Source organism: Telopea speciosissima, chromosome 11 (genome assembly GCF_018873765.1).
Source record: "Telopea speciosissima isolate NSW1024214 ecotype Mountain lineage chromosome 11, Tspe_v1, whole genome shotgun sequence".
In the NCBI taxonomy this organism is placed as follows: Eukaryota; Viridiplantae; Streptophyta; class Magnoliopsida; order Proteales; family Proteaceae; genus Telopea; species Telopea speciosissima.
The window spans coordinates 20,488,543-20,511,136 of NC_057926.1; the positions used below are offsets into that span (position 1 = coordinate 20,488,543).

General features: G+C 40.4%; 1 protein-coding gene across 1 annotated transcript in view; it reads right to left on the reverse strand.

Annotated features, from left to right (window-relative positions):
* LOC122645937 (alpha-glucosidase 2-like) overlaps positions 1 to 22,594 on the reverse strand; it is a 133,173-nt gene that overhangs the window by 23,132 nt on the left and 87,447 nt on the right. Inside the window, exons 11-12 of the mRNA XM_043839356.1 lie at positions 18,317 to 18,502; positions 9,758 to 9,925 (exon numbers count right to left, since the gene is read on the reverse strand). Of these exons, the coding sequence (XP_043695291.1) occupies positions 9,758 to 9,925; positions 18,317 to 18,502 (354 nt within the window). The remainder of the gene's footprint in view (positions 1 to 9,757; positions 9,926 to 18,316; positions 18,503 to 22,594) is intronic.

Sequence of the window (22,594 nt, forward strand, 5' to 3'; positions counted from 1 at the left end):
AATCAGCATCAGTGACTGCTTCAACTCGTAGATGGCCATGAGGAGACAAAAGAATTCCTTTTGCCGGGGCTGACTTCAAGTAACGAAGAATTCGAAGAATAGCATCCATGTGAGAAGAATAAGGATCATGCACGAACTGACTTACCATACTCACGGCAATGGCTATGTCAGGTTGTGTATGAGATAGGTAAATAAGCTTTCCCACCAACCTCTAATAACGACCTTTGTCAACCGGTTCACCCTCCTTTTCCTTGAGCCGTGTAATAGCTTCCATAGGTGTATCAGAAGGATGACACCCTAACATCCCAGTCTTAGACAAGAAATCTAGGATATACTTCCTTTGAGAGAGAAAGATACCCTTAGAGGATCGTACGACTTCTATCCCTAGAAAGTACTTTAGTTTTCCCAGATCTTTTATTTCAAATTCTCGACCAAGGAAAGTCTTTCAACTTACTGATCTCATCACCATCATTTCCGGTCACCAGAATGTCATCTACATAGACTATGAGAATGGTTATTTTATCACCATTCCTTTTTATAAACCGAGTGTTGTCACCATTACTCTACTTATATCCCACAGAAACCATAGACATGTGAAATCTTCCAAACCATGCAGGGGTGACTGCTTCAGCCTGTATAAAGCACGCTTCAACTTACATACCTTGCCGCTAGTCTTATCACATGACAAACTAGGTAGAATATCCATATATACTTCCTCTTCAAGTTCTCCATGAAGGAACGCATTTTTCACATCTAACTGTTGTAAATCCCATCCCAGATTTACAGCACATGATAGTAGCATTCTGACAGTGTTTAATTTTGCAACCGGTGCAAAGGTCTCTTGGTAGTCGATCCAATAGGTCTGAGTAAACCCCTTTGCCACCAATTGTGCTTTATATCAATCCACAGTACCATCTACCTTCTGTTTCACCACAAACACCCATTTACATTCAACTGGCCTTTTCCCTAGAGGAAGAACCACAATCTCCCATGTATCCTTCTTTTGTAAGGCTTTCATTTCTTCCACCATTGCTGCCTTCCACTTTACATCTGTAAGAGATTCCTGTCAATTCTAGGGAATTCGAACAGAAGAAAGAGAAGAAACAAATGCACCAAAAGGATGGAGAAAGGGATTCATAAGAGACAACATGAGGTAGAGGATGCTGAGTGCAAGCCCTAATACATTTGCGCTGGTAAGATGTTACCTGGAATAGGAGAGTGATCCGGTTCCAGAGCCAGCAACTGGATAGGAACTGGTGCTGCAGTGGATGGAAGCTGCTTGTGTTTGGAATATCCTCTCTGGTAGGTTTTGAGGTTAGAGCCATTAATTCTCCTCTAAAATTCTCTAATGGCTTTCTGAACTATAGTCAACTCCCCCAGAATGGGATTCTTATCATTACTAGTATCTAAGTTCTCCCCCTGTCTAATGTCAAAAATCCAGTGATGGACTTTTCCTCTTAAGCCATTTAACTTTTGGTGAATCTCCTCAAATTAACATGGCCTGAACCCTATCCTTTATGTCCGACTACCCTGGGGTGGTGCCGCCACCACCCCAAGGCCTCCCTTCTTCCTACCCCTGAACCTAAACCATGGTCCTCACTCTTCTCATCCCAAAACCCCCCTTCCCGTGATGGCTTCCCCTTGCACTTTGTTCCTCCCACCATCATCAGTGGCTCCAAGGCAGCCCATTACGAAGTTGATCTCCTTCTCCATGAGACCAAGAAATGGGATAACTGCCTAGTGGGGTACTTCATGGGATCCCAACCCCCTTCCCCCTTGTGAAAGCTTCTCTTTCAAAGTAATGGAAAACTAAGGGTCGATTTGAAACATACTTGCTCGATCATGATTTCTTTATCTTCAAGTTCGCTTAAGACGAAGATCGAGATAAAGTCATGGCTGGAGGTCCCTGGAACATTGGAAGAAAACCTCTCTTTCTCCGGCAATGGAATAGATACCTTCAGCTTCATGGCCTCGATCTCAATTCTCTCCCAATCTGGATCTCTCTTCCTGGGATCCCCTTACATTTCTGGTGTAAGGAAGGGCTTAGCGTGGTTGGCTCGGTCCTTGGAATTCCTCTCTTTTCAGATGGCAGAACAAAGCTCCAAGATCGTCTCGCTTTCGGCAGAATTTGCATGGATATTTCAGTGGACTCACCCCTGCCAGCTTCCATCCTTGTAGTTGATGACAAAGGATTTTCCTTCAACCAGGCTGCTCACTATGATTGGAGACCCCCGCAGTGCCTATCGTGCAAAGTATTTGGTCATTTGTCTGGAGAATGCCCTAAGGCTGGGAGCAAAGCCACTAAAGAAGCCTCCCCTGCCCTGCCCTCCTCTATCAAAGGCCCTAACACTACCTTGGAGCGAAGAAACCCCTCTGTCGAAGCCTCTACCTCTCTTCAAATCACTTCTGATTAGTGCAGCCCTAGCAGCCCGCCATCGGAAATCCGGCCGGAAGGATTGCCCGATGTCGATCGCTCCCAGATGCCTATGTTCCACTGAGCAACTGTTCCACCCTGCTATCGCTGACTCTGATCGATTCTCTCTCCTCCAGCTCGAGTCCCTATCTGATGGTGCAGCTTTCCCCTCTTTATTTTGCAGAACCCTTGTCTTCATCCTGAGCCAGTCCCCTCTGTCCCTACTCCTGTTGTGATTGCTACACTTGCCGCTCCTCTGCAATCTTGCCCCAAGACGCTTCCCTCACATCTCGGTATCACCTCCTTTCTAAAATCATCGTCTAAATCCTTTCTTTCCTCTCCGCCTTCTCTCTCCACAATTCCCCCTTCCATTTCCACTACGCTCTCTCCCTCCATGATTGCCCCATTCAACGTTGTGGTCCCCTCCCCATCTAAAAATCTCCTTTCCACTTCTCCTCCTCTCTCCCTGATGTCCCCTTCCACCGACGTGGTCCCCTCCTTATCGTCTCCCCCTGTAGCCTAGGCCATCTATGGCCCCTCCTTGGATGGACCTTCTTCTTATGGCCCAGATCCCTCCCCTTGCGCCTCTTTGTCTAGCCCATCAAGCCCATCTGGTTTAAATGGCCCAAACCCCTCCTCTTGCGCCTCTTTGTCTGGCCCATCAGGCCCATCTAGTTTAATTGGCAAAGATCCATCCCTTTGTGCCTCTTTGTCTGGCCCTTCTGGCCCATCTGATTTAAATAGCCCAGATCCCTCCCCTACCCGCCTCCCCTTCTCTTTGCCTTTTCCGTCTCTGTAACACCAGTTCCCCTCCTTTCCATAAGAAGCGTCCCTACCTTTCCTACTCCTTGGCCACCCCGGAATTGAACTCGCCTTTCCATTTAGATTATAGAATCAATGCTCAAAGCGGTGAGCCCATTGACCAAGGTTAGTTGGCCTTTTTCGAGCCGGACTTGGTTCTTTGGTTTGCTTGGCTTGTTATATTTTAGAGTCCTTTTGGGTTGGGCTTTACCCCTTTTCTTGTCCCTACTTTTTGGTAGGGCTTGTGTCAGCTTTTGCTTGTATCCTCTCCCCCCTCCCCCTTTCTTCTCCCTTTGGTAATTGAATTATTTATTCATCCAAAAAAAAGTTCTCCCCCTGCGTAAGATCCTCTTTGTCTTTGTTAGCAGGTATGGGAGGAGCAGGAGGAGTGGGGTTAAGGTAAGGTTGGTTATATACTGGAGCCTCAACGGGGCCCCAACAAGAACAGGGAGCTGAACAGGAACTCAGTTAACACATCTGCACTAGAATTCTCCCCTGGAGATGAGTAGTTGGATAATAGGAGAGAGCTTGATGAAAAAAAAAATCCATACTTACCAGGGTACGACGGGTGGGTGGATAGTAATATTTATAACCATTTTGGGATGGAGAATATCCCACGAAAATGCAGCAAAGGCCACGAGGTTCAAGTTTGCTTGGGAATCGAGTTTATTTTACCTCTAATCTTCTATTCATGAGTAGTCTTACCCGTGAGTCCGTGACCTAAATTGCAAAGTAACTTTTTTTCCTTCACACTGTGTTTTTCAGGATCTGGCAACGGGGCCAACGATTTGATGTGGTAAAACGCATAGTGGATTGTATCTGCTTGATGATGGGTATCCTTCTTCACCACAACTTCCATCACCCATTCATCAAATTTCACTAGTCTCTTTTGAACTTCAACAATGGCATAACTGATTAGGTCATCCCCCTTTAGGAACTTTATCATATTTATCTCCAGCATTAGTTAAAAAATGTAATAAGGATGATTTTTTTTTGTGAAGCTTGTGTTTTGGCCAAAGAACATCGTTCAACTTATTATTTCTAATAAACGAAGTTCTTCTCCTTTTAATATGGTTCATACTAATGTGTAGGGTCCTAGTCGAAAGCCTTCCCTTTCTGGCCATCATTGGTTTGTTTCCTTCATTGACTGCAATTCTAGGAGTACATGGGTATATCTGATGCATAACAAAAGTGATATTTTTTCTTGTTTTCAAAATTTTCACAAGTTGGTGAAGACCCAATACAATGCCACTCTCAAAATATTGAGGAGCAACAATGGCACAGAGTATATGGATGGTCTGTTCCAAAATTACCTTGCTGCCTATGGCATACTCCATCAAACCAGTTGTATCGATACCCCTGCTCAAAATGGTGTGGCTGAAAGAAAAAACCGCTACCTCTTAGAGGTGGCTCGGGCTCTAACATTTGCCTGAACTGTTCCTCCCCAATATTGGGGAGATGCTGTCCTTACTGTGGCCTATCTTATTAATATGATGCCTATTTGAGTTCTTGACTCTCAAACCCCCGCTAACATTTTAGAAGACTCTTCAGCCTTTGTGGTTCCCCCTAAAGTCTTTGGCTGGGTCTGTTATGCTAGGGATACTTGACAAGGTTCGAAAACTCGGGTCTCGGTGCCAACTCGGACCCTTGAAAAACCAAGTCGAGTCATCACCGAGTTGGTGCACTTTTTTTTTCTCGACTCGAAGCCTCATCTCGGTGGGTTTTAGACCTAGTTTAGGTCTGAAACTTGGTATTCAGCCTATTTTAGGCCATTTAAACATAATGACACTATCAGATTTTGCAAAAACAAAGTCCAAATAGGAGTTTCAGTTAGTGGGAAAGCAGGACAGACACTTACTTATGCTAGAAACCAGGACAAACATAGGATAAACACACTTATTTATGCCTAATATCATTTAAGTTTGACCGGTACATAACTCCTTCAATATAAATCAGATTTTAGCAATCTTGGACTTGTTGGAAAGCTTTGTTTTGAAAGCTTTCCAACAAGTCCAAGATTGCTTAAATCTGATTTATATTGAAAGAGTTATGTACCGGTCAAACTTAATTCGGTGTGCACGAATGTTGTCAAAATTGCTTTGAATGAAAATAATTTTTTGGACATCAAAACAAATGAGTATTTTACCGCACTTTTGATTTTTAGCAATGTTTTACCATAATAAGATTTATGGAATTTTTAGATTTGAGAAAAACCCCAACATTAGAAAGTTGAAAATTGCACCCACCACCGAAAATCCAGTTTTTGTTCTTGAACTGGGGGGTTGACTTTTTTTCCTTTTGGATTTTGATTTTTTAACTATTTTTTTTGGATTCAAATAGGGGGTATTTGCTTATTTATGAATAATATCTTAAGTAAATGTATTTACTTAAATGATATTAGGCATAAATAAGTGTCTGTCTTGGTTCCTGGCATAGATAGCTGTCTGTATACCAAGAATTTCCAGTAAGATTTCGAGATCTAGCACTCATATAAAGGACTTAGATGGGCATTTTCCTATGTCAAACCGAGATCTCGGTGAGATATTGACATTTTGAGACTCGTAGGCAGTTTCATCTCGGGATTTCGAAAAACCGAGAAACTCGGCGAGATCTCGTGAGTTCTCGAACTATAGTAAAATTAGGTATATGTAAGACAGATGATAAAGTTATAGAAGGAGAACAACTGATAGATCCTTTCCCAGAGACAGAGGAAAGAGAACCATCAGCCACTCGAACTTTGTCTTTCGCAGAAGTAGGAGAATAACAATGAAATAAGCTAGAGGATCCAGTCATGTGATCAGTAGCACCGGAGTCTATGATCTAAGGAGAGGAGATTATCAATGCACAGTGACCAGCAAACGAAATACCTGAAGGGGAAAAATTTGAACCTGAAGTGGTGGAAGTATTGGCAGGATTCGATGTAGTAGAAGCATTGGAAGCCTGTAACATACGACGGAATGCCTGAAGTTAATCCTTGGATAGACTAGTGTCAGTTGTAGGAGCAGTGGTGACAACCTCAGTATGATTGGCTTTGTTTTTCGATTTCCCATGAGCAACATGCTTAGCTTCAAAGTCAACCGGTTTACCATGCAGTTTCCAACAAGTGGCCTTGGTGTGATATGGCTTATTACAATGTTCACAGTTCACAGTTGCTTTAGAAGAGTCACTAGTAGTAGAGGATCCATCAAATATACGAACAACAGTGACAGTAGTTTGTAGAGCTGATCGGTCAGTGGTGGGAGTGTGCAACATAGCAGTCTGCCTATTTTCTTCAGTATATACCAAGGCATAGGACAGTTCCAAAGTAGGAAAAGGGATTCGGCTGAGAACTTGAATCCGAATCTGATCATATTCCACATTCAAACCATACAGGAAGTCATATACCCTGATCTTGTCAACATGCTTGTGGTAGGCAACAATATTAGTAGCATTAGGGGGCTGGTAATCAGTGTAATGATCCAGATGTTGCCATAGACTTCGTAGGACAGCATAATACTTTGAGATGGAGACGTCCTTCTGAGTGGTTTCATGAATCTTCTTGCGTAATTCATAAACCTGAACATTGTTACTAACCTATCCATAAGTTTCCTTCACAGCCAGCCATATCTGGGCAGCAGTGTCTAGAAGTAAATAGCCACTGTCCAGATCTAGTTGCATAGAGTTAAGAAGGAAAGGCATGACTTGAGAGTCATTAGAAATCCATCGATCCTGCAGTAGAAGGCTTTACTGCAGTGCCTGTAATATGTCCAGTGAAACCACGGCCAGAAATGGTGAGATAGGTTGATCTGGACCACATGAGATAATTAATTCCATCAAGTTTGATGGAGGTAGCAAGGGGAAGATACTCTTGTCGAGGTTGTCCATCAATTCCAGAATTGACTTGACCATCCAAACCAGTAGAGATGTCAGAACCAGCCATGGGAACTTAAATTTGATGGAGATGAAGAAAAGCTTACAATCCAGCCAGCAATAAGTACTCCAACTAGAATCGAGTCTCCTCCTTATGAAGATCAGATTGTTCCCAAAAAACCAGCCAAACAAGAAAAGCCAATAAGGAGATCAACTCCAATTAGGGTTTTGAAGAAAACCCAAACCGCAAGAGCTGTGCATGATGAAGTAAGTAGAACTGATGCAAAGAGGCCACAAGCTTGATCGAGTTCCTCTAGGATAGTGATGAAGCAGTCCTCCAAAAATCAGCAACTTCGGATGAGAAATTAGAAAACCCTGGCTGGGCAGTACCTGAATCGAGTGTGAAAGATGGGTTTTAAAGTTGCAGCACTTTCAGCCGTTGGAATAGGCTGAAAAATGGATCAAGTGCTCGTCTAGTACTGGGAAAGAAGTCCTCCAAAAATTAGTTCTTTCTGATGAGCCAATAAAAAACCCTAATTTGATATAAATTCGGTAAAAAACCTGTGTTTGGAGAAATCGCAGGGCTGGATCTGAATTGTACTTGATCCAATGCTGTCTTCAAACAGGGAAGGTGTGCAACAATAATAGCAGAAAACAATCTCCAAAAAGAAGGAAAAATCGATCTTCAAGTGTAGGAAGAACTCGATCTTCAAGGATGGAGGAGATCTGCCGGCAGAATTAGGTCACACCAATAATCTTCAGCCTTCAATGAGGTAGGCTTGAGGGCAGCAACTAAATCTTCATCAGATCACCTCATAGTTGCTGCCCTTAATGAGAGAGAAGAGCCGAGAGTGGTGGAGAAGAGAAAACCAGAAACAGTGGAGAGAGGAAAGTGAAAAAAAACCAAAAAACCGAGAGCTGCTCTTTAAATCAGAATTGGCTCTGATATCATGTTAGCAGCCCTTAGAACTGAATGCTTGAGTGATCAATAGGATCACCAAACCCTTTATTTATATTGAAAAGAGTTACAAATACATTTTTTGGGAAAAAGACTAAAATACCCCTATCAGGTAGAAATACATAGTTTTAACAGGATGATATTGTCATTACAGGAGATGATTTTTCAGGAATTGAGAAGCTGAAAATGCATTTACAACAGAAATTTCAGATTGAAGATTTGGGAAAATTGAAATACTTTTTGGGTGTGGAAATGGCTCAGTCAAGGAAAGGAATTTCGCTTTCATAGTGAAAGTTTGTTATTGATCTTCTTTCAGAAACAGGATTGTTAGGATCTAAACCTCTAGATGCTCCCATGGATCCTTAAGCTTACAGCTGATGGCGGTGATGTTCTTAGTGATTCTAAGAAATATCGGAAAATTGTTGGGAAACTAAATTATTTGACTGTAACACGACCTGACATTGCCTTTCTTGTCAGTGTTGTGAGTCAGTTTTTTTCTGCTCCCCAGACATCTCATTGCAATGCTGTTATACGTATCTTGAGGTACCTCGAGAAGGCTCCTGGACATGGTCTACTTTACTCGGATCATGGTCATGGACTGGTTGAAGGCCTTTTCAGATGCTGACTGGGCTGGATCTCCTGTTGACAGAAGGTCAACTACAGGTTATTGCACATTTGTTGGAGGGAATCTTGTGTCGTGCAAAAGCAATAAACAAACTGTTTTGGCCCTTTTGGCGTGTTTCGAAGGCGAAACAGCCCGCTGAAGTAACAACAGTACTTTTTGGTTAGACCTGATATCAGGCTTCACCAATAAAAAGCTGATGTGAGTCAAACAGTTGTTGACTAAGCTTGGCTTTACAAGTGATTCCCCTATGCCACTGTGGTGTGATAATCAAGCTGCTGTTCATATTGCTTCAAATCCTGTGTTTCATGAAAGAACGAAACACATCGAAGTAGATTGTCACTATGTTCGAGAGAAGCTGCAACAAGGACTCATTTCTCCTAGTCATGTTCGTACAAGAGAGCAACTTGCAGATTTGTTTACAAAGTCTTAGGGGAGTGCTAGAGTGGATTACATTTGTAACAAGCTAGGCATGATCAATATCTATGCTCCAACTTGAGGGGGAGTGTTAGTAGAGACTGTTCAGTGTCTCGGTTCTAGTCAAGGGTAGTTTGGGTATTATGTGTTAATTGTTTCTTTCTTATTTCCATATTGTATCCTTTAAGTGAATATATATTGAATGAAGTGGGAGCTCCCACACTAAGTGGAAAACTCCTAAGGATTACACAAACACATTGGTTCTTACTGTTCTCCTCTTTCTTCTTTTCTCTTTTATCATTATTTACAGTGAAAATGGCATCAAGTTAAAGCTGAAAGGGAGGCTTTCACATTACTTGGTAATTATAGGATCCCTTAGTAGGATAATCTCTATTTGGTCCCTAGAGCTATTTTGAGTCACCGACATGAATCTTGCACAACAATAACTTCCTTCTCCGACTTCCCTCAAAAACACCCTAATTTGAGTAAGTTATTGAAAATGAATAATTGCGAGGCCTTCAGACCTCAAAAAAAGTTGCACACATACTGCACCTTAATCACAAATTTTCTGCAAAATCCAACGAACCCTTTAACCTAGGATTATGCTTTCCATAGAACCCAATGGTGAAATATTTAGCTCTCAACTACTTCGTACTCAAAACTTGATTTATAATTTAAGTGATGACAACAATCATACCTCTTCACCAAAAGACCATGGTTCATGATCAATGGTCCCCATTTCAGAATGCCCACGACAAAAAGGAAACATAGCACCAATTCCCATCCACCTTCCAAAAAGCTTTGGTGTTGCATTTCCAGCAAAACCCCCAATGTCTGGTCCCGATAATGGCTGACCACTGAGGCCCTGGAAACAAAATAATAAACTTAGGAACAAAGATGAACAACATATACATTAAAAAGAAAAGCAGTCTGCACTTTTATAAACTACTGGAAGTAAATATAATATGAAACTTTGGCAGAAAAATTAAATAACCCATAGAGATTTTTGAATATATATAAAACTGGTTAAACAGGTCAACTAATACAGTTACACCATTCTATCAAAAACAAATTACTTAGGTGATGCATTAAATAACTCTTTTACACCACTTGATTCAATTGTTAGTCAAAGATACATACAGTTTCATTTGCATATATATAAAACACACAGTTGTCATGGTGGCTAGGCGATCCTAGGTGGCAGCCAGGCACCTGGGTGACTAATGCATTATATAAAGAGGAGGAATTAGGTATAAATATTAAATTTTCTTTCTATTATTTATAAGTTTAAAGGTCGTTAGTGCAAAATAAAAAGTTTCGATCTTCTTACAAACATAAAAAGATTGATATGTAAAATAGAAAGATATGCTACTTTATTTGTAAATATGAGAAAAATAACAATACTAAAGAGGAAAATGGCAAAATGTATCAGAGAGATGCAAGATACACTAAAGATACGATACTTATTATTTAAAAAATAAATATTTATCAAACTGCATTGATCTATACAACCTAAAACGGGTGATACGGATCGATACACGATACTAACCGATACGGCAATATTAATTGACACTTACCGTAAACCTGCAGAAAAACAGAGCCACGGTAGAGAAGAAAACCAAGACTCCCTGAAACCAATCCAATCCAACTTTTTGTTGCATTTGGTCAACAGCAGTATAGGCTGTCATTGTTGGCAATTACAGGCAGTTTTAGTGATGTACAGATGTCATGACAGTGCAGACAGTGTCTAGGAAGTACTGGAGATATCAGACAACAACTAGACATATACAGAGGCATTTGGATACATTTGGTAGTATTTAATGGTGTTTGGGGGCACTACATATGTTGCACATGAGTTGTGGCAGCTCAAGCAGTGACAGACAGTTAGTTTGTAGAGCAGACAGATCAATTTTGCTGTGAACAAGTTTTAACAATGATACAGAGGTTTCCAGGAAGAGTTGATAACTTTTGGCAGCTTAGGCATGCTTATTACTTGTTCATACAGTGATTGGCAGAAGGCCGAAGCAGCAGGTGAAGGTTCCGTAATGTTGTCCTTGGTAGGAGTAATCCCACTAGGAGCCAGGGTAATAGGATCACCAAACAAGGCTGGCCGATTGGGAAAGCTTAGGCTAATTAGGGCAAAATTAGGGTTAGAATTAGGGTTAGAATTAGGGTTTCGAGCTAGGGTTTTATTTGGTAATGATGTGCAGGTTTTTAGGAGTCTATTGGTGTAGGTTTGGATGGATTTGGATAAGGTTGGAAATCTAGGGTTTGGGGTTAGAGGCCTTGTGAAAATGGAGTGTTTTCAGGATCTAGGGTTTAGAGATGGATTTTGGGAAAGGGGTTTATATGATATCGATGGGCAGGTCTAGGGGGTTATTTTGGTATAAAGAAGTTAGGGTTTGGATGAGTCACGAAATTCTGCAATTTAGGGCAGAATTGGATTTAGGGTTTTTGGGTTTTAATGGGGAAGAGGGGAATTAGGGTTTAGCTGTTGGAATGGGGGCAGAATGGGGGGATCGAATGAAGGAGATGGCCTGCAGGAACTGTGGTGTAAAATTGGAACAGATCTGCTGGAGGGAAGGGGTTGGACAGGATAGCTAGGGTTTAAGATAATTAAGGTTTAAGGGGGGAATCGATTAGGAATAGGTTGGAAGGTTAGAAGGAGGAGGGGAAATACTAAAACAATAAAATAACTTACTGAATTGCAGGTTCTTCAATGGCAGCTTGGAGAAACTTGATTGAAGAAGAAGAAGGACCTCACGATCTACAAGATGCAAGGAGTCGATCGGAGTCCACCAATCCATTCACCTTGATATTACCCACAAGGTAGCCTTGATATTACTCACAAGGTTCACTCAACAGAGCAGAGCAGCAGTAATGGCAGCAAACAAAAGCTTTTTCATTAATTAAATTCGTGTTCAATGCTGACCTCCCTTACAAACTTATATAGAAGGCTCAAAAATAGACTTAGACACTAAAAATGAATGGCCTAACCCAATCCTTAACCTATTAGCTAACTTAAACTGACTAGGAAACTGAAATAGACTCAAAATAGAGTCCTAATAACTTAAAAGCAACTTAAACAACTTAAACTACTTAAAATAAAAGAAGATTGCCTACTAGCCAATAGGATAAGAACCTCTTAGCCAATAGGATTACTTCACTTAAATTAGACCAATTGAACCAATTGGATGCAACCAATTTAAACCGGTTCAGTTAAAAACACAGAATAAAAACCAAGTATAGAACTAAAATAAACTAAACTAAGGCTCCTACTAAAACCCTAGGCTTAGGGTGGCCTCTTCAATTCGAGGAGGCTAGGATCTGCATCAACTCTCCCCGACTTAGAAACATTCATCTCTGATGAATGGGTGAAATCCATGCAACGCTCTGGCAACTTGGAGCTGAGCTTGTTGACATCATGTACGGGAGTCCAAGTACCTTGTTTATGTGAAGAAACTCGTCCACGAACATTGTGACGAGGAGGAGGAAGCAACATGTGGGCAGCAGCTTCAACACTTCCCTGGCAGAATTCTGTTGAGGTTAGAACAGTGGGAATATGGTCTTCAAGTCGTGGGGCCTTCTCTTCGAAGAACCAAGGGGGCATTACAAAGTCAATGTGCTCAACCTCCGTAGGGTCTTCAATATTGATAACCTTCTCATTCAGCCCCACCTCTTCAAGAACAGCAACTTGATTGTCACTGTCTCCCTGTGAAATGTTCCCAATTACCTCGCCACAATCAACCACATCATCCATGAGAACTGGAGCAATCGTATGGACACTTCGAGCACCACCATCTATGTCTTCAAGGTAACAGTCCCCTTACGAATACCAATTTAATGTAGTCCTAGGTAGGAGTAATCCCACTAGGAGCCAGGGTAATAGGATCACCAAACAAGGCTGGCCGATTGGGACAACTTAGGCTAATTAGGGCAAAATTAGGGTTAGAATTAGGGTTTTATTTGGTAATGATGTGCAGGTTTTTAGGAGTCTATTGGTGTAGGTTTGGATGGATTTGGATAAGGTTGGAAATCTAGGGTTTTGGGTTAGAGGCCTTGTGAAAATGGAGTGTTTTTAGGATCTAGGGTTTAGAGATGGATTTTGGGAAAGGGGTTTATAGGGTATCGATGGGTAGGTCTAGGGGGTTATTTTGGTATAAAGAAGTTAGGTTTTGGATGAGTCACGAAATTCTGCAATTTAGGGCAGAATTGGATTTAGGGTTTTTGGGTTTTAATGGGGAAGAGGTGAATTAGGGTTTAGTTGTTGGAATGGGGGCAGAATGGGGGGATCGAATGAAGGAGATGGCCTGCAGGAACTGTGGTGTAAAATTGGAACAGATCTGATGGAGGGAAGGGGCTGGAAAGGATAGCTAGGGTTTAAGAAAATTAAGGTTTAAGGGGGGAATCGATTAGGGTTAGGTTGGAAGGGTAGAAGGAGGAGGGGAAATACTAAAACAATAAAATAACTTACTGAATTGCAGGTTCTTCAATGGCAGCTTGGAGAAACTTGATTGAAGAAGAAGAAGGACCTACCGATCTACAAGATGAAAGGAGTCGATTGGAGTCCACCAATCCCTTCACCTTGATATTACCCACAAGGTAGCCTTGATATTACTCACAAGGTTCACTCAACACAGAGCAGAGCAGCAGCTATGGCAGCAAACAAAAGCTTTTTCATTAATTAAATTCGTGTTCAATGATGGCCTCCCTTACAAACTTATATAGAAGACTAAAAAATAGACTTAGACACTAAAAATGAATGGCCTAACCCAATCCTTAACCTATTAGCTAACTTAAACTGACTAGGAAACTGAAATAGACTCAAAATAGAGTCCTAATGACTTGAAAACAACTTAAACAACTTAAAATAAAAGAAGATTCCCTACTAGCCAATAGGATATAAGAATCTCTTAGCCAATAGGATCACTTCACTTAAATTAGACCAATTGAACCAATTGGATGCAACCAATTTAAACCGGTTCAATTAAAAACATAAAATAAAAACTAAGTATAGAACTAAAATAAACTAAACTAAGGCTCCTACTAAAACCCTAGGCTTAGGGTGGCTTCTTCAATTCGAGGAGGCTAGGATTTGCATCATTCCGTACTGAAAAAGTTAAGATTTCTTAGGTTCACGCACTGGCAGTATGTTCAGAGCCACTTTTGAGAGGCTTAATGGAATACTTTGGCAAAGTATTCTACATGGAACTTGTAGTTCGCCGAGTATTGGTTCGTTATACACTGTGAGTCACGCTGACCACCGGCGAAGTACAGAATGTCACGAAACTTCTATTAAATGACCAGAATACCTCCATTTGTAGGATTTCCCTTAAATTGGGATATCTCATTCGCTTTAACTCCGTTTTCCAAGCTGCGAAGTGCTGTGCACTCATAGATCCTAGAGGTACATCCATATGCAGAGAAAAATGAGAAAATACCCACAAAAAGCTCGGTTTTCACAAATGAACCTATTTTGAAACTTTTCTTGATTCATGCGCACATGGAGGAGCGTGCAACATACTGATTTGCCTCTGGAGATGCTGTTGAGTGTGGAAATACCCCAGGAGAGGTATGCTAAAGTTTCAAAACCCTATTTTTCTGTGGCGAAGGTTTTGATGATTGGTTGACTGTTTTGAAGATCGTAGCACAATTTGAAAGATTTCTACGCATAGGAAAGACAGTCATCAGCAGGACTACACAAATAGAGGTATACATTGCAAATCCCTATTGTTTATTGTCTAGAGTTGTTTAGTGGCAAAAAATACATAGACCATGTATTGTGTAGGGGGATTTGAATTTTATTGATCATTCATTGGAAACCTAGCAAGTTGGGACTTGTCTACGGTTTTGGGATTGAAGTCGTTGCCTTTGCGTTGTCAAGGGTTGAACCAAGTTGGTATTCATGAGTCCTTGTTGCGGCTGAAATAAACCAATTGGGATTGTTGTCCTTGCACTTGTGTAGGCAAGTGTTGAACCAGGATCGGGTGTTCCTGGGCTGTATGTAGGCACACTGACGAATCACATTATATTCTATGTTCTTGTTGATGCATTTGTTTGGATTTATTGGAGTGCTATGATGATGACAAGATGGATATGTACCTCCCGGTTGGCTTGACCACTTGTGGTTGCGAGGCAGGAAGACATATTGAAGACTGGTAAAATTGGGGTACCCCAGCCAGTTGGTGTTTGTGCCGGTGCGTATCATTGTTTGTGGTTGTACATCTACGTATGTGTGCCAGTTGTGAGTGCCGTTACATCACCGTTGCTAAATACAATGCCATCAATGTTCAGAATATCATGGGTGTGTTGCAAGCAGTGTTGGAACAATTTGGAAAGAATTTTGTGACCCTGAGGGTCACCCCCCTTCTCAATGTCTCCTGGGAATATCAATTTCGATTTGATTTGGGAATTCCATTCCTAGATAGAAAAAGGATTCTAAGCCAGAAAACTGCATCTTGTTCTATCATTAAGCTTCTACAAATCTTGGATTGAAGTGTTTAACCTATGTTTAAAGTATCGGTATCAGGTATCGTATCGGAAAGGTGATTTTAAGAGATGTATCGTATCTATCGGAGAGACGCAAGATACACTAAAGATACACATGGAAATGTTTAGGATACATGTGAAATACAGTTTTAAAGCATAAACACTATAAATAAGGGCAAGAGATTGCTGCCTGGTTGTGTAGTCCCAGCACCAGCCAAGGTTTAAAGTATCAGTATCGGGTATCGTAGTCTTTTCCCTATATCTTCTTTTCTTTTCTCGGTTCCTTCTCTTTCTTTCTCCATCAATTCATTTATTACCACATGTGCCAAGACAAGCACAAAAAAAAAAAAAGTGGACTTTTCATGGATGCATTCTGAGGCATTCCTTAGATCTGGTTTCACATCCTAAGCTGATAGATACATTATAGCAGCTGAAGAATGTTTTTTCCACTCAAAAAGCGGTCCAGCAGAAGCTTGAGGAGACAAAAGCAAAGCACAAGGAGGCTGCCAATAAACACCACAAGCTTAAAGTATTTTGAATTGCTGATGAAGTTATGATTTTCTTAAGGAAAGAAAGATTTCCATATGATGCTAATCATACGTTGCAGAACAAAAGTATTGGACCATAGAAAATCATCCAGAAGATGAAGAATAATGCCTATGTTCATGATCTTCCAAGTGACATGGGTATTTACAGAACCTATGATGTTGCTGATTTTATATTCTTATTACATATCACCCACCACAATCCATTTTAAACTCAAAGCAAGTTTATCTCAAGTGGAGGGGACTGTATGTGGAGAAGACTTCAGAAGCATATGAGTAAATGTCAAAGAACTCAATCGAAAGAGGCAGGAGAACTATTGATCGGGCCTAGTTACCAGAGGCTGATTCTGGTCAGGGTTTTCATACCAATTGGATCGTTTTAGTTATACTGGTAACTAGAATAGAATTGAAGAGACAGGAGAAAGTTTGAATGGACTAAGCATCAACAAGAAAACCCAGTAGTTCTGCCAGCTTTGGAGTTTTTTCTGTTACCACCAGCTATGGTGAGAATTTGAGTGCATAAAATCAGGCTTACTAGAAAGTCTAGAATCAATTTCACTTCTATTAGAGCTAGGACTAAAGTTTGTTTGCTAAGGAAAGGATTGTTGTAGTTTTGAGAATGTCTAGAGAAGTCTTCTGTAAGTGATGTAGGACAAAACACGAAGAAATAGAGGCCAAAACACTGTTCACGTGAACAGTGCTACAGCCCCTTATTTTGCCTTGGTGGCATATTATTAGAAGATCCTGTGGGGCCCAAGACCAGATCATGTGAAGACTTGTTAGAAGGGTCAATTTTGTTTATGAGTGGGGATTTAGAAGTTTAGTTTAGTTCATAATTTTAGATTTAGAAAGTAGGCTTAAGTTTCTATTTTGTAGTTTGACTTAGTTTCTAATTTTGTTCCTTGCATATTGGTTGAACTATAAAACTTAATTTCTATTTTCTTTTAACTTGGGGTGCAAGCATAGCCCTCTACTAATTGTAAAGCTGTTGTAGCCATTCCCCATGATTTCACTAAGTTGAATGAAAGTTATTTTCCTGCTGCCAGCATGGTTATTCTCAAGTTTGATTATGAAGCTTGAAGGGCAGAAGGCCTAGCTGAGAAGAGCTGAAACCTTAGGGCTGCTGAGAGCCTGGTTGGTGAGAGCCGATCTCCTTATCCTTCCCTCCTCTTCTATTTTCTCTTCTTTATTATTCCTCTGCTCCCAATCGAGTGTGCTTGCTGCTGTCTATTGTGTCTGCAACTATTGCTGCTGGAAAGTCCTAGAAGACCTGAATTGATTCCTCCATCAACACCAAGTATTGCTGCTACTGTTGCTGATTAAACAAAGAGATTCCATCTCCTGTGGATTCCAGTTTCTGTTCCAGATTAGCTTCAAGTTTCAAGGCCCCACAACTCCATCATTCTTCATCAGTTTCTGCAGAGTTTCGGAGCATAGAACGCCAACACCAGGCCTTACACTCGACCCTGATTTGGTGGCCAGATCCCTCTGGTTTGCAAGTTACACTCCAACCTTATATTTTGGGAACACCCCTGCAACTCCCTATTCTGCTAGCAGAATTGTATCAAATTTTCAGCATTAGATCACCTCCATAGGACCTCCACGCAATCCAAGTCTGGGTCCAAAACTGCTGGCTGATTTGGTTTTATTTGTCCAAGTTACTAATTCTGATTTTGTTGCTATTTTGTTGTTCTGGTGCAACCTATCATCGATCCTACTGTAGAGTGGTTCTTACTTGAACCCCTTCTACATTAGTAAGCTTACCGCCGAAGAACAAGGTCCAATTTCTGTTGGTTTCTATTCCTTTGTTGGTCCATTTTCCAAGACTGATGACTTGAATGGTCATTTCATTAAATATAAGAACCTTTTCCTGTTAAGCATTTCAAGGTTTTTCAACAATTAATTGTTATTCATTTTCTCATGCATGCAGATTTAACATGTAACATCCCATATGAGAGCGAAAAGAAAAAGGAACAAATGATGCAGCAAAAAAAACTACAACTATTATCCAATCAAAGAATTTTAGAGAAATTATAACAATTAACAAAATAACAACATGAAGTACAATAGACACTCATTTGAAGTTTCTTTTTTTTTTTCTTTTTCTTCTTGCAGGGGAGGAGGGGATTCAACATACTTTAGCATAATCATCACAAACCTACTGGTTTTGTCTGGTGATCATCATATAATCTTCAATCTTAGCTAAAGGTGGATTCACTTACCAATTGAAGTACCATAGAGACACTCAGATGAAGGTGCTCCCAAGTCGAAAGGTTGTCTCCGGTCCACGTTGCAGCATACTTTTGGCTACCTATAAACCCAGCTCTGGTAAGAACGAAAGGACGTCTATTCTTATTAGCCAATTGCATCCCATCATTTGTGGACTTTGCCATCAGCATACCATAAACCTGGAAAGAACAAATGACAAAGAGATTTTGGTTTCAAAGGTATACCATGCATTGCCTGCCATCTAAAACTACAACATTGACAAGTGTGCAAGTATGAAATCAAACAGTATCCCATATTGACGAATGTATGAGCCCTAGTCAAAGCTAGGAGTTTACATTTATTTTATGGGTTTGATACTTTGAATTATTAAAAATGATGGGGATGAATATAGAGATATTTTCACTAGTTTAGGAGAGATCCAGTCTTAGAAATACTCAGGTAAGTGGGTCCTTCTCCACATGGTAATTTTTACCATTTTAGTTTTCCAAATTTCTAATTTGAAATTTAGTTATTTAACTGTCACAGTCCATGTCCAAGTTCTAGTAGGATTTTAAATGGTTCAAGAATGAGCAAGAATCAGGTCCAATGCATCCCAGCCACAGCCTATATATATGACTCCAATAAGGCTTTTTTAAATAGATTCTCTTGATACTGTTCTAAGCTTGAACCCTTGAGATTTCCAGGAAAACAGTTTACATGTGTTTGATATCGTAATAGGGGGGAAATAGAAGTATTTAATGTTTCTTCTTTCCTAGCACACTGTGCTTCAGTGAATATTATTTATTCGTATCAGTAACACAATCATTAGGGTCTAGTTTGGCTCTTCTCTTCAGATTTCACAAATTCTTTTTTTTTTTTTTTTTTTTTTTCAATTTCTAAATTTAATTTTTGTACTTATAAACCTGAAATTGTATCTATGATTACAAGTTACAATTAATCATCCTGAATTGGTTTCTGATCAGTATTCAACACTCTATAGATCTTAGTTCTTACTACATAGTCCAATATCATAATCCTGAATTGCATTTCTACTTTGTTTCTAGACCTTAATCTCCAGAATAGTTCTCATTCATCTACTTTAATCTCTGAACCTCTGATCTGATTTCCATATCTGAGTTGTTAAGTTACTTGTATTTTCCCTCCTACCGATAGGGACATTGTATACTCCTATTGGTAGGGGTATTATGGTCCTAGTTTATACTAACATGGAGAAATGTTGTCTTTGTATTGTTTTGACCTTATAAATAAGACTATAAGAGTACTTGCTCACTAGTTCTGAGTTTCTTTTCGTTTTCTCTGTTGATCTCCTCTTCTTCACCACTTTCTCTTCTATTCTCTTCTTTTTCCTTCTTCCTTCTATTGATTGTTTGATGACCTAATACTGCTACAAGGTATCAGAGCATCTACAACAAATTTTTTTTTTTGGGGGAGTGAATGGCAATTATATTCAACAAGCACAAGGACTACAAAGAGCGCACCCAATGGGGAGGGGGGGGGGGGAATGGGGGAAGGGAGCAAAATAAGGATGGCCTAAGAGAGGGGGATTACATTCAATAAGGAAACCGGAAGATTCCAAGCAGAGACAATATAGCGATTCCTACTCAGGGACAGTGGGCAAATGAGAACCAAGCTTGCCTCTAATCTCAAAGGCAATAGAATCCCAATTTGCTAGAGCATTCTGGAGAATCCCAAATTTTCTGGAACATTCTGGACTTATCAGTCCATCTTCTGAGGTTTCTCTCATACCACACATGAGACATAGAGGCGCAGAAACCAAACTTAACAACATGGTTGCAACAAGATTTCCCATCTTCAATCAATAATTCATTCTTCATCTCTGTTTTGAGTGTCCTCTTTGTCTCCTTTTCTCTGTGGTTCACCGCAGCTATTCTGTCCTTTGTTTTCTATGAAAACCTAGTTCATGAAACGTGACAACTTGCTTGGACCACAAATGATACACTGACTCTTGCTTCTTGTTATGCGAAGCTAGATTTTACCCCAGATATTATGACTTGTTTAAGACGGTTGCCAAAGAAGTTCCAGGCGAGGCAAAGGGTAGCCATCAGGCCCCTAAAGAGATTTGGTGGTGGGATGTTGAGGTCCAAGCAGCTATCATGACCAAGAAAGAGTGTTTTAAGACTTGGCAACAGACTAAAGAAACAGAAGATAAAAAGAGGTATAACGAGGCCAAAAATGAGGCTAAGAAGATTGTTGGGATAGCTAAGGAGAAGAAATATGAAGACCTCTATGTCAATCTAAACACAAAGGAAGGGGAAAAAGCTATCTATCTATAAGATAGCTCAAATGAGAGAAAGGGAGAGTAGAAATTTCGACCATGTGAGATACATCAAAGGTGAGGATGGAAGAGTGTTGGTAAGGGATGAGGACATTGTAAGGAAATAGGATGAGTATATTTGTGAACTACTAAATGGAAATAGTTCGAATCAGAATGATCCGGATGACTGAATTATTCGTCATGACACCAGACGACATAGGTATGTACGAAAGGTTGGTGTGGCGGAAGTTAAAGAAGCTTTAAGAAAGATGAAAGTAGGAAAGACCACAGGACCTGATGAGATCCTAATAGAAGTGTGGAAGGCCCTAGGAGTTCATGGGTATTTTGGTTAACCAAGTTGTTTAATAAGATTATGATCACAAGGAAAATGCTAGATGAATGGAGGAGAAGCATTGTAGTTCCGATCTACAAAAATAAAGGTGATATTCAGAGCTGCAATAACTATAGAAGGATAAAACTAACAAGTAATACTATGAAACTTCAAGAGACGGTTATTGAAGCCCGTCTGAGAAGGGAGACTCATATCTTGAAGAATCAATTTGGTTTTATGCCAGGTAGATCCACGACAGAAGCTATCTACCTACTAAGGAGGCTCATGGAAAGATGTAGAGCTACAAAGAAGGACCTCCATATGGTCTTTATTGACCTAGAGAAAACATATGATGGAGTCCCTCGAAATTTAATTCAGCATGTTCTTGCGAAGAGAGGGGTGTCAACTAATTAAATAGATGTAATTAAAGCTATGTATGCGGGTGTAGTGACTAGTGTGAGATCTGTGGGAGGCCAAGGCAAGGAATTCCCAATTATGATTGGGTTACATCAAGTTTCAACCTTAAGCCCTTATTTGTATGCGCTTATCATGGATGAATTAAAAATGAGCATTCAAGACAAGGTCCTATGGTGTATGCTCTTGCCAATGATATCGTTTTGGTGGATGAGACAAAAGCAGGGATTAACGCTAAGTTAGAGATGTGGAGATCAACCCAGAAAAACAAGAGGCTTTAAGATAAGTAGATTTAAGACGGAGTATATGAGGTGTAACTTTAGTTACCCTACAATGGATAATGACATGGTGAAAATTGAGGAGAAAGAGATATCGCAAAGTGGCTATTTTAGATATCTAAGGTCAACCATAAATAAAGAAACTGACATAGATGATGATCTTTTACAGAGAATTAAAGTGGGATGGATGAAGTGGAGCAGCAGGACCAGAGTTCTGTGTGATCGATGTATTCCTTTAAAGCTTAAGGGAAAGTTTCATAAGACTGTTGTTCGACCGACTATGATGCCTGGGGAGGAATGCTAGGCAGTTAAGAAGTGTTATAGAGAGAAGCTATGTGTAGCAGAGATGAGAATGTTAAGATGGATGTGCAGAAAAATTAGGAAGGATAAAGGAATGAATGTATAAGAGATGATTTGGGAATTGCCCCGATAAATGACAAGCTCCACGAATGTCGATTGAGGTGGTATGGTCATGTTCAACAGCGGCCTGAGGATGCCTAAGTATGGAGGAGTGATCAGATTCTGATTGAAGGAGTGAACAGAGGTAGGGACTGGCCTAAAATGACCATACGAGAGATTTTGAGGAATGACATGCATAATCTGTGTTTTGTAACAAGCATTGACCTCGGATAGTGCCTATTGGAGGGAAAGGATCCATGTTGCCGATCAAATCTAGCTAAGATTTTCCTAACTTCCTAGGTTGTGCCTCTTTCCTCTTACTTTAATTTCACTTTCATTTCTCTTTCCACACCTCTCATCTCTTATTTCTTCATTTCCTCATTTAGCTTACTTTCAGTCAGTTTTCCTTACGCTAGTTTGCTTACCCTTCTGACATGATCCACAAATACTGCTCGCAGGTGTCTTGATACTGGGTAGGTCTCTCACTGCCCCTTTTGAACTAATTTTTCTCAAATTCTTGAAGCTGATGTGTCCCGGCCTTTTGTGCCATAGCCAATGCTCCTCCTCCTGACTG